This window comes from Lonchura striata, chromosome 6 (assembly GCF_046129695.1).
Source record: "Lonchura striata isolate bLonStr1 chromosome 6, bLonStr1.mat, whole genome shotgun sequence".
NCBI lineage: Eukaryota > Metazoa > Chordata > Aves > Passeriformes > Estrildidae > Lonchura > Lonchura striata.
The window spans coordinates 40,180,383-40,194,793 of record NC_134608.1 but is presented as its reverse complement, the minus strand read 5'-3'; the positions used below and the strand labels follow the sequence as shown (position 1 = coordinate 40,194,793).

The 14,411-nt window shown below is 42.2% G+C and overlaps 1 protein-coding gene across 10 annotated transcripts in view; it reads left to right on the top strand.

Moving 5' to 3' along the window:
• TSPAN18 (tetraspanin 18) overlaps nt 1-14,411 on the top strand; it is a 120,805-nt gene that overhangs the window by 94,209 nt on the left and 12,185 nt on the right. For 9 of the 10 annotated variants that reach the window (XM_021533229.3, XM_021533236.3, XM_021533231.3 and 6 more), the window contains 4 exons: nt 667-756; nt 5,905-5,996; nt 6,753-6,947; nt 12,333-12,407. In XM_021533229.3, the coding sequence (XP_021388904.2) occupies nt 5,934-5,996; nt 6,753-6,947; nt 12,333-12,407 (333 nt within the window). In that variant the 5' untranslated portion in view covers nt 667-756; nt 5,905-5,933. Of the gene's footprint in view, nt 1-666; nt 757-1,065; nt 1,286-5,904; nt 5,997-6,752; nt 6,948-12,332; nt 12,408-14,411 lie in introns of all 10 variants that reach the window. The other variant, XM_031505040.2, reaches the window with a different exon arrangement.

Genomic DNA, 14,411 nt, shown 5'->3' with positions numbered 1-14,411 from the left:
GAAATTAAAACTTACTGAGAAAACTGTAATTGTTACCTTGAGGACAGTGGCGGTCTGCACCTGAGTCCCTCTGCCTGCACCCATATATATAATACTTTTGGGTGGCCAGGGCTGTGGCTTTGCTGTCCCTCTCTGTTGTTGGTTCCCAGGCAGTGACGATGAGGCTGAGGGAGAGGAAATATTTTGCTCAACTCAGCGTGACAGCTGGCTGGAAGAACGAGGGATAGCACCCAACATTTACACTGCTGCTTCTAATGGCTGGGCTTCCCAAAGATGCATTCCATCTTCCTTCCTGCCTTTTCCATTTTCCCAGTAAATGGGCTGTAAAGTCACAGCAGATTAAAGTTTGTCTAAACCTCCTATAAAATATTGAAGGTACAGCTGGTATTAATCTAGTCCTCTTGTGGTATGAAGTGCAGGTGTAATGTGACTATATATTTACATATGGTCTGTGGGCATTTAAAACACCTCCAAAGATTTTTAAAGAGATTCTGAGGAATTTAATCTCTCACTGGGTATTAAAAGCTCTTCATTAGTGCTAATGTACACCAAATTAAGGTGGCAATTAGACCGAGCACATTCTTCAGGATGGTGTGTTTAATAAATTCTATATTTAATATGATTGCATTTTATTGACTTTAGTAATTGCGTATTTTTCTCTTACAGGACAAGCTTGGATAGAAGGAGATATATGGGACACAGAGACAATTAAACACTGGAAAAGACACAGTGCTTCAAGTCCCAAGATTAGTAAAGGTGAGTGCTGTTAATGGCTTGCTCTTTCTGTATGCCAGGTACTTTCTCTGTATCTCTGTTGGAGCAGATTAAGGGTGGCTATGGTGTGATGGAGGCAGTAAGAAATACACAGCTCATCTGCCACTGTATCACCAGTGAAGTACTGCAGAAAGTCATCCTTCCTGATGAAACTGCCCCTAATCTCTGTTGCATCTAGAGGAGCAGACTGTGAGAAAATAATGCTCTGAGAGGATTTTCTGGAAGGCCTTGCTGATAGGTATCTCTTAGGAGATCCCACCACTTTGGTGTAAAGTTGAATACTGCTTGCAGGTAGTGGACACAGAAATCCACTTATGGGAGGTGTACTTGGGAAGGAAGGCAAGCATGCTGAGCCAAGTCTCCATGCCTGCAAGCCAAAGGGTGGCCTGCCACATTGCTGGGGAGGGGACACCATGGAGCAATGCCAGGTGGTGGTGATCCTTTGCCACTGGCGTAGCTTAGAGCTTCAGGGATGTTTCCAGTGACGCCTTATCTGGGACAGCCTCTAGAAGTAAGTACATTTACTTGAAAGAGAATCTAGTGCAAATTTTCTAATACCTTTAAAGGCTACCTGGCACTGGTTCTGGAGAACTTCAAACACATCTTTTGCTTTTACTTGGTGCATTGTGTATGGATATGAACCCAGGTGTGAGTTGGCATCATTTCCTGCTCAAGACACAGGCTAATGTTCTGTAGGAAGTACCGCAGAACTGGTTCTTACATTTTAGAGGAAGAAACAGCTCAGTTCAGTGGACAAGTTCTTCATGCATATCGACAGCAAAGAGATATTTATGTTGAGAGAAGATACACACAGATCATGTGATAGAAGAGCAGTGACTTAAAAAGTTATTTGCATGAGGGCAAGAGAACCTGTAGACATCTTTCTCAGTCTCAGTTATTCTGTGTTTTCTATCAAGTATTTGAGATGGAGAGACTGTGTTGAGCAATCAGTCAATCTGTCTGAATTTTCATACTGAAACACTAATTGTTTGCAGTGGCCTGTTAGGGATGGGCAAGGAAAATGGTTCACACGTTTGTTTTCAGTAGAGGGTAGGAGTGATAAAATGCAGAAGATGTGAGGATTGAGACTGGTGCTCCTGAGAGTTCTGAGAGACTGGCACATCCATGAGATGCTTTTGTTCCATTTGCCACCAGGTAACTCAGACAGACTTTGTGCAGCTCTTTTGAAAAGTCTTTTTACCAAGGAGAGTCATCAAGCATTGGAAGAGGTGTCCAGGGAGACTGGAGAGTCTCAGTTCTTGGAGAGGTTCAAAACTTAACTAATGCGACCCTAAGCAGAATGCTCTAATTTTGAAGTTGGGTCAAATGTGGAATTGGCCCACGTTGGAGGCAGTGGATTCTTGTACTCAGTGAAATCCAGAGGTCCTGTCCAACCAAAATTTTTTCAGTGGTTCCTTCTTCAAAGAAAAGGTAAATAAGCAATTTAAGTGAATCCATGGGTTTCAATCCATGGTAAAGGCACGTGGGGGTTGAGGGACACGTCAGTGGCAGCAAAGAGAAAATTGGAGGCCTTTTGGAGGAGTGTGGTTGGGCAGCTGCCTTTAGAAACATGAAGTTCAAGGCAGCTGCAAGGCATGCAAAGCAAATGACAAAAGGAAGGAAGTGGCTGGAAAACAAAAAAATGCATTGCTTTAAAAACTAGACTTTGCTCCTAACTGATTACAGCAGCTGGGCTGTGTTTCCTGGCTACACTGCTGGGGACTTTTAGCCTCCCTATCCCTTTGCACAATAAAATTAATGGGGGATACAGGAGAGAGAGAAATGTAGAATAATGTGCCTAAGAAAAAGCTGAACATTTGTAGCTGCATTTTAGACAAAAACAAATGCATCTCATATGTCTCACAGGTCTGAGATGGGAAAAGCCAGGGAGAGCATCTATCAGCCACTGTCTTCTGCAGTTCTTACTGTTAATGTTTGCTTAGCCTTAAATGTCTCTTGCAGAGAAAACTTAATCTCTCACAGATCTGGGGCCTGGAGGAGGGGAGTGAAGGTATTTTTAAAAGGTAGATTAGGACATAGGCATTCAATTTTTATTACATTTGTATCAGTGTGTAGGAGGAGTAACTCAATAATTTGCTCTTTGTGTGTATGGTTTAAAAAGAAAAGTAGAATGCAAGTCCATCTTGGTGAGGCAGGACTGTGCTTTAATGTAAGTTATTTTAGCCATGAAGCCTGTCATCAGGGACTCCGGGTACCTTCAGCTAATTAGCAAAGCTAATTGGAAGCTTGCATTGAGTTCTTCTGATGTAGAAACTCTGATATGGTTTGTTCTTGGCTTTACCAGCTCAGACGTCACATTACAGCCCCTGAGCTCTATTTGCTCATCCTGAGTGGAAGAAGTTTGCAATCTGAAAGCCCCTGTGGGTGATCTGAAGCACAGCACAATGAATAAGGTTGCACTTCATTATTGCTTTCTGTGAGAAGTGTAGTGGGCTCAGGAATTACAAATCTGAGCCCAGTACTACCACTGGGGACAATTTCTTGCCCAAGCAAAGAAGGGAGCCCTTTTTTGTCAAAGCTGAGTGTGCATGTATTCATGCTACTCCCAGGTTTTTGTGACTGATGAGTTATTCTGGACAGTGAAGTTTCCAGGATCTGATTGCTCAATGGATTTAAAATCTCCCTTCCTATTCCTGGAAAACATTTTGACATATTGAGTGGATGGGCAGCAGACAGATGCAAACCTTACCTTGCTTACCTTATAGAGGAAGCAGTCCCAGACATGGAAAGTAAGGCAGAAATGTGATTTATCAACATTACAAAGCAGTAAGACAATGTTAGGCTTATGAGCTGCTGCTTCTTGGACAACTGGCATTGTTTTTCATTGGGTGACTGTAGTGGGGTGTGTGAATTATGTATAATGTTGCAACAAGGCTAAACTGTTTTGGGTTTTGTTCTTTTCTTCTTTTTATTTTTGACTAAGTCTGCTATAATATGGATCACACAAATGGGTGCTTAAGACAGAAGGAATTTCTGAGATAACTTTAAGAGTTTGGCTAATTTACCAAGATTTAGCCATCCTTTGTTTCACTGGAGCATGAATTTTTAGTGTGGTGATGGGAACATCTTGGTGACACTAATTGTGGGACTCTTGAAATCCCAGTACCCTATTGATTTGTCTGTATTTTCATATCCCTCTCTAGTGTCCAACTCACGTGTTAATGCAGATGAAGGCTCACCTTTCCCATGAAACTGAAGAATCCCCTGCCCAGCTCCTTAGCCTTCTGGACTTCTACATTCATTTTCTCTGGCAGATTTGCAGGCATGTCTCTAAACAGTGTCAGGAGCTGTGGGCATTCCTGCAGGCCCACATCCAAGTTCTGTTCCCTTCCCAATCTCTTGCAGTCACCATCATGTCTTTGAATTCCTCTGGGCAAAACAATTATGTATCACCCATATAAGAAAATAAGCTTTGTAAAGAAAAAACATTGCCCTCATTATCAGGTTTAGATTCAGGTTTGTGTTTCTCCAGAAGCAAGGTGTATCTTTCCAGGATTCCTCTAGCAAAGAGAGTTCCCTGGGCAGTACTCAGCTAGCAGAGGCACACTCTGTCTTACCCCAAGTACAGGCAGCTATAGAGGGAAAGCAGCCCAACAGGAGCTTCTGTGAAACATCATTTGTGTCTCAGCCTGTTTTTTCACAAAGAAGGAATTGATTTGATTTTAAATCAAGTGTAAGCAGTGTACCAAACACACACTGTGTAAAAAAAAATCTGGATCTTACCTCAGGCAGCCTCGTGCTGGGAGATCTCCCTGCCATGGATTTTCTCAGCTCTTTGGCTAAAGCAGAACAGTTCCTATGGTCAGAGAGGAAAGCACCTCATGAGGCTCTAGAGCATTCACAGATTTTGTGGTTTAACAAAAACAATGGAGTGAAAGGCAGTTTTACTTCTGGCCTGGTGAAAATCTTGGATAATTTCATCTCTTTCTTTTAAGTGAATTAAATGGACTTTTTTAACATAGCATATCATTAGATACATGCCTGTTAGGGAATGGCATTTGCAGTGGAGAAAGGGAATGAGATGCATTAAGAAGCATGTGGGCTTTGGGAGGGCTCCTCTGGGGAGCCAAGCAAACCTGTGCCTCTGGGTTTTCAAATGCATGGCTCCATCTGTGCACAGTGCCATGACTGCATTGTTTCAGTGGAAGTTTTACTGTTTCATGTATTTATCTGTCTGTCCCTCTAGGGTACTTGGTAATAGACTGGCATATTTGGACATGTAGTCACCTCATTAAACAGCAAGAAGGAACTTTCCTCCAGTATAGCCTCACCTGGTCAGGATTTATTGCTGCTCTTCCAACAGAAGTACTGGCCAAGCAGTTTGTTGTCTAAATCTGACACTGAGTTTCAGAACTGGTTAGGATTTATTAGCACTTTTTTCCTGGCCTCCAAAGCTTTCCAACATTGATCCATGGGTTCTTCTTGCAAAAGACCTGTGCAGGGTGGGGCACAGAGCAGCAGGATCTCACTAGCACAGGAACATGTCACACTGCATGTCAAGCAGGTGCTGTGCCCCAGGCTGAGTGACCACATGAGGATGTCCTTGGGCCCTGCCATGTCCTTACACTGCTGGCATTCCAAGCCCAAATGTCTACAAGTTTCCCTGAAGCTGTTGTCCATGTTTGTGTGGTGTTCATTCTGTAGAGGAAGATTGTATGAAGATAGCTGTCCCAAATGCTCTTTGTGTGTCTTCTAACTGGGCACAGCTTGTTCTGGCTCCTGTTTCAATATGACCTTTTCTCAGTGTGAAATAGACATTCAGTGATTCTTAGACTTGACAAGCTTTAAGGAATGGGGGAAAAAAAACTTCATGTGCAGAGGGATATTTTTTCCCCAGTATCTCACTCTGCAAGTAAAGCTAGACCTTTGGACTCCTGCAGCCTTCCCCTTCACTTCTGTGTTTGCCTTCAGACCTTAAAGAACTCAAAGGGATCAAGCAGCAATCATCATCTCTTACTAGGCTGTGCTATGTTCCCCATTCAGGTAAGAAAAGAGCTCTTCTGTATAATGAACTCCACAGGATCTTGGGGGAAATACAAATAGATTGGAGATAGGATTGTGTCTTTCCAATTAAAATGAGCATGCTAAGAAAGTGCTGTTGTTTTGCAGAAGGAATTGGACAAAGGACCCTGAGAACCATGGAGGGAGACTGTCTGAGCTGCATGAAATACCTGATGTTTCTTTTCAATTTCTTTATATTTGTAAGTATTTGGAATTCACTTTCTGTTCTGGATCCCTGTTTTCAGCAGCCTGCTGTTGCTCAGCAGGATAGCCTATAGTGTGGTAAAGTTGCCACAATACAGAATATCCCCTCTGCTGTGCACTAGCAATCACTGAGTGTTTTGCAGCATCCAAAGATGCCCAAACATTCAGTCAGGCAGCACAGTGGTCACTGTTGTCTGAGTTATTGCTGTCCTTGACAGGGGAAACCACAGGGAAAGCTGTAACTAATGGTGCACATAGTTCATCCTTGAATGGCAGAAGAAATTGTTTTTTAGTCCTGGGTGCCCTGCTGAGGTTTTCACTCAGAAACAGTAATTTCCCTACCACATGTTGAGCCATTCTTAGCTGGTTTTGTTTTTGAAAGGAAGGGTAGGAGTGCCCAGCCACCCTGGCCTCTGTGGCAGGTATGGTTCACGTGAGCCCTTTCATTGTCATCTACAGATGTGGCAGCAGATCAAGACTGTCTTTCAGCAGTATGGAGGGAGTAAACAGTTGGTAGAGTGATGTTCAAGAAAGAAAGGTGCTTTTGCTGCAAATGATTCATTTATTGAGCAAGAGATTCTAAGAGCAGCATGTCAGAAGTCACCTGCACAGCAGAGAATCCATGCCTTTGCAGAAATACAAATTCCCCAAATTGTCTTAGATCAAAAGCTAAGCAATGCATCCAGTTTCTCTGCAGCAGTTGTTTTATGTTGACCTGTCTCCCTCTCTCTCCTATCCTCGTGCTGTGACAGCTGGGAGGAGCCTGCCTGCTGGGACTCGGAATCTGGGTCATTGTGGATCCCACAGGTTTCCGAGAGATAGTGGCTGCCAACCCCCTGCTCTTCACAGGAGCGTACATCATGCTGGCCATGGGAGCAATGCTCTTCCTGCTGGGCTTCCTGGGCTGCTGTGGTGCCATCCGTGAGAACAAATGCCTCCTGCTGTTTGTAAGTGCCCTTGCCATTTCTGCTGGCCTCTTGGCGCTTCCCATAGGGGTGACTGGATGGATGATAATGGCTGGGATAAGCACAGGAAGGGGTGTCTGCTGTTGTAGCTGTATTCCTTCAGATGATAAGTAGGCTAGGATAGTTTTACACACTGCTGGAAATACTGATAATTTGCTTTTTCACTTGTATAGATTTGAGCCCAGTCTGGGAGTGTATTCTGAGGCTTTTAAGCTTTCATTCTAATTGACCACATTTGGTTGTCCAGTCTTTTTCTACATTTATAATGTGACCAAAAATGATCCTTTCTTGGCTACTCAAAACCCACTGTTCCACTTGCAGATTCATTCCTTGGGGGTTCACAACAAAGGAGGGAACATTTGGGCACAGCCCCTGTGCAAGGGAGCCCCCCCCATGCCAGCAGAAGTGCCCAGCCCAGAACAGCATCATAACATTCATTGCTGTCATTGCTGCTCTCAGTAGCTGGTCACTCCCTGATACAGCCTGCTCTGCTCCTAAAATGAACTGGATTTGTTACCTTTGGAAAAATTTTCCCCTGAATGACAGGATTAAACTTCAGCCCATGGTGGTCATCAATAATTACAAAGAGCTAAAATAAGTCACTTCTGCCCTTGTCCCCCATTCCTCTCAAGTTCTGATACTGAAGGATTTCCAGGCATTATCTCCTACTGGAAAGCATTGCCACTTACATATTGAAAGAACAAAGACCATTAGTTTTCTTTTCCTTTTTTTTTTTCGCTTGTGAAATGTGATCTTTTGTTTCTCCCAATATGTCTGGTGGCACTTAGGGTTTGTTGTGCATTTTGGTTTGGTTTTTTTTTTCTTATTAAATCTTGATCTTACTGTATTTTGTTAGGATTGTGTCTTGCACAGTTGCTTCATGGTTCAAAAAAGGCTTGTCTCTAAACAGGTCAGGAAAGTCCTTTTTCTTGAATGCAAACCCATCCTTTCCTAGAGATGAGCATGGCTTCACTGAGATAAATTCTCTCTGGCCCTTGGCTCCCAGATGCCTTGAGTTCATAGCCTGCAAATGAGAACCCTTTTGGGGAAGCTGTTCTGGGTTTGAGTTCTTGTGATTCACCTCAGAAGTAAATCAGAAAAATAAATGTATCACCTGTGAAGTCTGTGGAGATCTGAACCGAGGAACCTAATAAAATGGAAAGGAGGAGGCCCAATGAGCCTGAATTTACCTCAAGGGCTGTCCTTGTCAGATTAAGAAAATAAAACTGAAGTTTGATGAGAAATGTTGTTTTAAGTGAAGGGGAGAGTAATATTTTCAGTCTGCTGCATACAGACTGGTGACCTAGCTGGAGAAAGTGAGCTCTGGGCCATGTTCTCTCCTGATTTAACATCATTTACAGGTTTGAATGTTTTAGTCATTTACTCCAGTACACTCAATTTTGTGGTTATTACTTTTCTTACTCCTAGAGATAGTTCTGAGCCCTGCTGCTTTATTTATTTACCTTCATTATTATTTTATTTTGAACAAAATGTGAGAAAAATATGAGCTGGAAGTAGTGCCCCAGACTAGGAGAAACTCTAATAGTAATTACTGGATAAGGAATTATTCCTTGTCCATTTTGATCAGTCATATCTTTGAGGGATTTTTGTATCATATCAACTCAGTTAAACTGTCAGCCATCTCATGTTCAGCAGTGTGAAGCACTTGGATGAGGACCTGGGAGAAGAAATATGCTTCTAACTTCTTTTTTGGGGCCACACCAGCTGATGTTAAAATCAGCTGATCCTAAAACATCAGTGAAACCCAAAATCTAATACGAGTAAGTTTTAGACACTGAATAGGCAAAAGATTCATGTCTGTATGCCAGAGAGACTGGGAACACTTGCGAAATCCTTGTGAGGATGGTACCTGGGGAGAAGTTGCTAGATCAAATCAAGGCCACTTACAAAGTTGTTAAAGAATTGATGAGCCAGAGAGCTGCTTGAATGAGATTTCAGTGATGCATAATGTATGCCTGAAGCTTTTAGTCCAAATGTAAACAGAAGATAGAAAGGACAAGACAGATGCATGTTCTCTAGGTTCTGGTTTCAGTGTTTGCAAGGACTTTTATTTTTCATTAAGCTGCTTGTCTTTTGGTTAAAAATTACCCCATCACTATGGAACCTAACATATTGCATTAAGCACAAGGCTGTGAAAGCATTTCTAGATTTCCTAGCATTTGGACTTGGCTTGCAAAAAAAGAGGAATGAACAGTAGTCCGCAAATCAAACACTGAATAAATTGTCCTGAAGATCCTCTGACTGCAAAACAACACTGTAAAAATCAGAATCCAAAGTACCATTGAATGTGCAACATTGTACCAAGGGACTGAATTCAGCTTTGTTAAAAGAAGAACCCATGTTAGCTTCATTTGGCTTAGTTTCAAATGCAGACATCCTGTTTTGCACTCCTGTAAAATGGATGTAGTAGCCCCTCGGACTTCTCAGCATAAAAATAAAGGTCCAGGTCTTTTGAGTTAAAGATGGTTGACAATTTTTGGAACAGCAGTTCTGAAACTGGAAGATTGGATGAGTTATGAAAAATAAACATGAAGCAATCATTTGTGGAAACTTCTGCTAGACCATTTCTGTGAAAATTCCTGCAATTATCACCTGGAGCTGCAGCAAGATTTTTGACCAGTATGAGAGATCCCATTTCTTAGGATGTTCACCTTGGATGTGGGGAGTATCTGTGTTCAAATGTCAAGTATCAATCTTGAGTTTGAATGTGAGGTTGCTGTGTTCCATGCATTAACCAGCTGGCTCCTTTGTGCTCTCACATATCAGTAATCAATTTAATTTTTGGAAGAAAAACACGTTAAGCAGATTTTGACTCTCCTTCAAATGCAGAATGGGAGCAAGTTCTGAAACACTGATGATCCATTTTGTTCTCATCAACCCTAATGGCTGCTTGTGGGATTTTCCCTACTGTAACTTACAAATCTGTAATGCAGAGTGCACAATATAAGTGTAAATCAGTTTGGGAATGATAATGAAGCTTATCACAGATAATCTGGGAATGACTGCTTCCACTTCTGCACAGACCTGTGCTGGAGCTTGGGTGAACATGTGCCTCCCAGTAATCAGTAAATGAAATGCAATTAGCAGGGTGATGGGATTAATCACTTGATCACCACCTTAGACCTTAGTGACTATGCTGAGATCCCTTGATGGATGATGATGTGAATTTGCGAAGCGTCGTTCATTCTCATCACTTGTTCTTTGCCCTCCTGTGGTGAAATTAAAACAGTCTCTGAGCCACACAGAAAACTCCAGCAGTAAGAATAAATTAGAGAGTTAACTAGTTCAGTAAAATCAAGCAACAGCATGCTGTTAAAAACCAAAATCCCTGCTCATCTGACTTTTTTTTGTTTTGTCATTTGAGCCCAGGCTCCTTTTGTTTCCACTGCATAAGCAGGAAGAGAAATGTGACAGGGTGGTGCACGTGCTTTTCTAGTGAGAAAAATCACTTAAAGCTCTGATAATTGACAACAAAACAACATTTTGCCCATTCCAAGCAGATAGTTGAAGTGCACAATGCACAGCCTTTCAGACACTGTTTATAAATAATTGCTTGGAGATCACAATAGTACTTCTGGCCCTGTCTGCCTGTTTTCTGTTTCAGAAAGACGTTCTATAAACTTCTCATACACACACACACACAAAATTCAGTCTTCTCTTGTGTTTATTTGTACTTGCTGCTTCATCTGTCTTCATTGGTAACGTACCAAGTTTATTACCCTCCATATGATGTGGCCTTACAGGGTTCTCTGTTCTCTTTTGCCTTTCTCACACAATGCCAAAATATGAGTTAATGTCTTAACATTTACTCAGTTCTGTAAAATAATCTCAAAGTCTATGGGCAAATTCATGGGCTGTTTGAATTTTAGACAGGCTGATTCAAATGGTTATTTCTCTTTATGGCAATAAGAATGTAAAAGTGTCCACCCAGTTCAGACTTATGGTTAATCAAGTCCATGATTTTGTCTACAAGAATGGAAATAAGTGCCATTTTGGGAGAGAGTGTGAATCTAGCCACTTTCTGCTCTGTCCCTATAGCTATTCCTCAGCACCAGCATTTATTGCTTTAAGGATGTTAAAGGGCACATACCTGTTTGTTCTTTTTACTGGTTCCTGACGACTGAAGCAGCATCAAATTACCACAAGGCATCAGTGTCACTGAGAACTGGTCACAAGAACAGGCAGAATCTGAAGTCCCATCACTCCTCTTGGGCTGGAAACACTCCCGAGTACCTGAGTGCTCTGAGTAGACAAAGTCCAGGAGCAGCACCCTCCCAGTAGCATGTTGGTCTCTTGGGGGGAGACCTCTGAAGTGCATCTGATTTACTTCTGTGGGGTGGGGGGTGAAGGCACAGTGGATCACCCAGGCTTGGTAACCTCACCTAAACAAGGGGCCTTTGGCAAGACTGAAAACCAAACTTTTAGACTGAAGCAGCAGAAGGTTGCAAAGGCAACAGGATGAAATATGGTTCCAGCTTAGATTGAATAGCCATGTGCCTCTCTGTTTTGCTTTCTTTCCCTTTTCCTAAAATTATGATGTCATAAGTGTAAAGAGTTTTACTTCAACCTGGAGGGCCGTTTCCCTTTTATTATCACTTAGTGTGCAGGCTGTGCTTTCTGTCAAGTCTGTAGCATGTTCTTAAGAATGTGAATATGCACACTTTGGATACCATACAAGACAGGGATGATACTTGCATAAACAAATTAAATTATTATAGTGTGTTATCAACTTTCTGTAGAGTTTCTGTGTGGTTAGTACTTAACTCAGTGCAACCCCATTGTGTGTGGGGGATATTAACCAAGGCTAATTTTGTCCTGAAATGAAAACAGTCCATTTTAGGTCATAGGTATAAATATTTGGGGGTATATCCCTCAAATAGTGCTCCTTCCACACAAGAAAAGCTGTGATTATATTACAGTGAAATTTTGGTGTTTGTAGTATTATCTGGGTTATGTGTGTGCATTTACATGTGATACCTATACTTGTGTCTGGACAGTTTGACCTCTGTGAGCACATCCACAGTCCACAATTATATAACTTTTCCACCAAAGTAGGCTTTACTGTTTTGACCTGGTGCAGGTTTTTCAGGGGATGCTATGGATTCTGTACCCTTATATGCTTTTACCCACCAAAACCAGGCAAAAGTGTCACAAGCACCCATGTCTTGTGATGAGGTCAGAGAGGGAATGTATGTGCTTCAAGTGACTGCCTATGCAGTTTCTTAATTGTCGGGGGGGAAAAAAATTTCCTTAGTTATTTTTTCCATCTCTTGTGATTAGCTGTATTCCTACTACCTATTGCAGACATTTAATGCTATGTTTGTGGTTTTTGTCCCTCTCTTCCAGTTCTTCATGTTTATTTTGTTAATCTTCCTGGCGGAGCTTTCAGCTGCAATCCTGGCTTTTATATTCAGAGAAAATGTAAGTATCTGATGGTGGGCAGCCTCTGGACCTCAGTGGGGTTATACACAGCTGGAGCAGGGTGTTAGTGTTTAACAGTGTATAAATGTTAGACATTTGTCTATACAGTGACTGTTTCAAATATCAGCAAACCTCCTTCATTACTACCCTATCTGCAGAACTGCCAGCATGCCAGGGAATGCTAACTAACCTGGCTGCTGCAGTATGGGAAGTTTATGGGGACACACTGAAGTTTTTAGAGTCTTTTAAAGTCTTCCTGACTCTCTTGCAGCCAAACAAGCTGCACAGTCCATCAAACAGAAGTTTTATAGTAAAGTTACACTATTAAAAAGCAACTATTTTCCTTTTTCAATATACCATGGGTTTAATATTAATAGTTGAAAACTCCTGTTTTCCAGACAGAGCCAATGCTTGCTCTGCAGTGCAAAAAATCTCTTATGAATCTTCTAATCATATTCATTTTTGATCTTCCATGTTCTGCTGCTCACCAGACTGCTACCAATGCTGCTTGTAAGACATCCACCCAGACCTGCCCTAAGCAAATCTCACTGCACTTATTGCCCTGCTTAGATTTGTCCTTCTCTCCAAAGCTTCATATAATGTAGCCTTTCTCTATTCTTCTGCAATGAATATTGTTATATGGCCAACATCCCTCCCCTGTGCTAGTGGTAAACTTTTACTACAGTGGTAGCAACCACAGTCTAATTTCTTTCTCTAAACAGCAAAGGTCTGTTGATTTTTTCATGTTCACACATGTGCAGAGCAGAGCCTGACTGAAGGAGGTCCATCCTTCTTGGAGTAATGGCTTTGAAAAAACATTGGCTGGTAGAGGTGGTCACTAGTGACTGTCAGTATTTATTTTGCTTATTTTGTTTCTGCCAGTAGTAAGATACACCACATTTCCTGTACTGAATGTGAGAGAAATGTGGAAGGAGCAAAGAAGGGCCATGTAGAAGGATGATTTTCTTAAAACAGTATATACTTGTAATTTTATTCATTTTAAAAGCTTTTGATAGAAAAGAATCAAAATGTAGGAAGCTCATAGCAAGAGAGTGTGGTATTTGTATAGCAGGATGGGTCTGGGGGGAGATAGTGAGAGGACTTTCTTCTATTTATGAGCTGGTGGTCTTTTGTCTTTGCCTCAGATTTGAAGGCAGTGGGGAAGGGATGGCACTCTGCACACAGAATGGGTGTCCCATTCCTCTTTAGGCTTTGAGATCATGCTCTTATGGAAACACCTATAAACATATTGCAGCATGGGGTGGGGTCTGGTGTCTTGTGGTCATTACAGCTCTGCTCTTAGGAGTTTTTAGAGAATTCCTTTGGTTCAGCACAAGGAGCAGAACGCACACATAGAAACTGGCCTGCAGACCCAGGTATGTGCTTTGTGACAGAGACAGAACATGATCCCTGGAGAGCAGGGGCTGGATGAGGAGCCCTCAACTGATGGCTCCTACCTCCCCCCAGTAGGAAACTGGTAAAAGGTACAAGAAACTGCCCAGGCTTGCTGCAAGTCCTGGGTGCAAGGTGACTGCATTTCTGACGTGTCCTCCTCACTTACGGCTTGCTTCTGGGCAAAGCTTCGGTACCTTCCACTCCCACGGGACATGTAAGGTCATGTTATCTTGCAAGATAAGGTCAGAGTGATTATTCCAGACTTCTGTGGCATCTGGTAGTGTTTTGTGAGATAAGACTTGAAGGGGAACAAACTTCTATCTATCTTGAGCTTGTCTCCTTGTTTGTATCACCAGCTTCCCACTCTGTCAGAATGATTGACAGGAAGGGCTTAAATGGGAAGGAATGAAGAACGTCAGATCCCAGCATAGCTGGAGATGGCTCTATGCAGAAGTCAAACTTGATCTGCAAGTTTTTGTGGTTTGTTCTCTCCTCAGGTTTTTTCTGGAAAAAACAGCCCTTGTTTTGGCATTGCTGTAAGTTGTGGTGGTAGCTCATCTGACATGGAAGCTACTTGTGGCCAATTTTGCCATCACCTTTGGGTTAGGG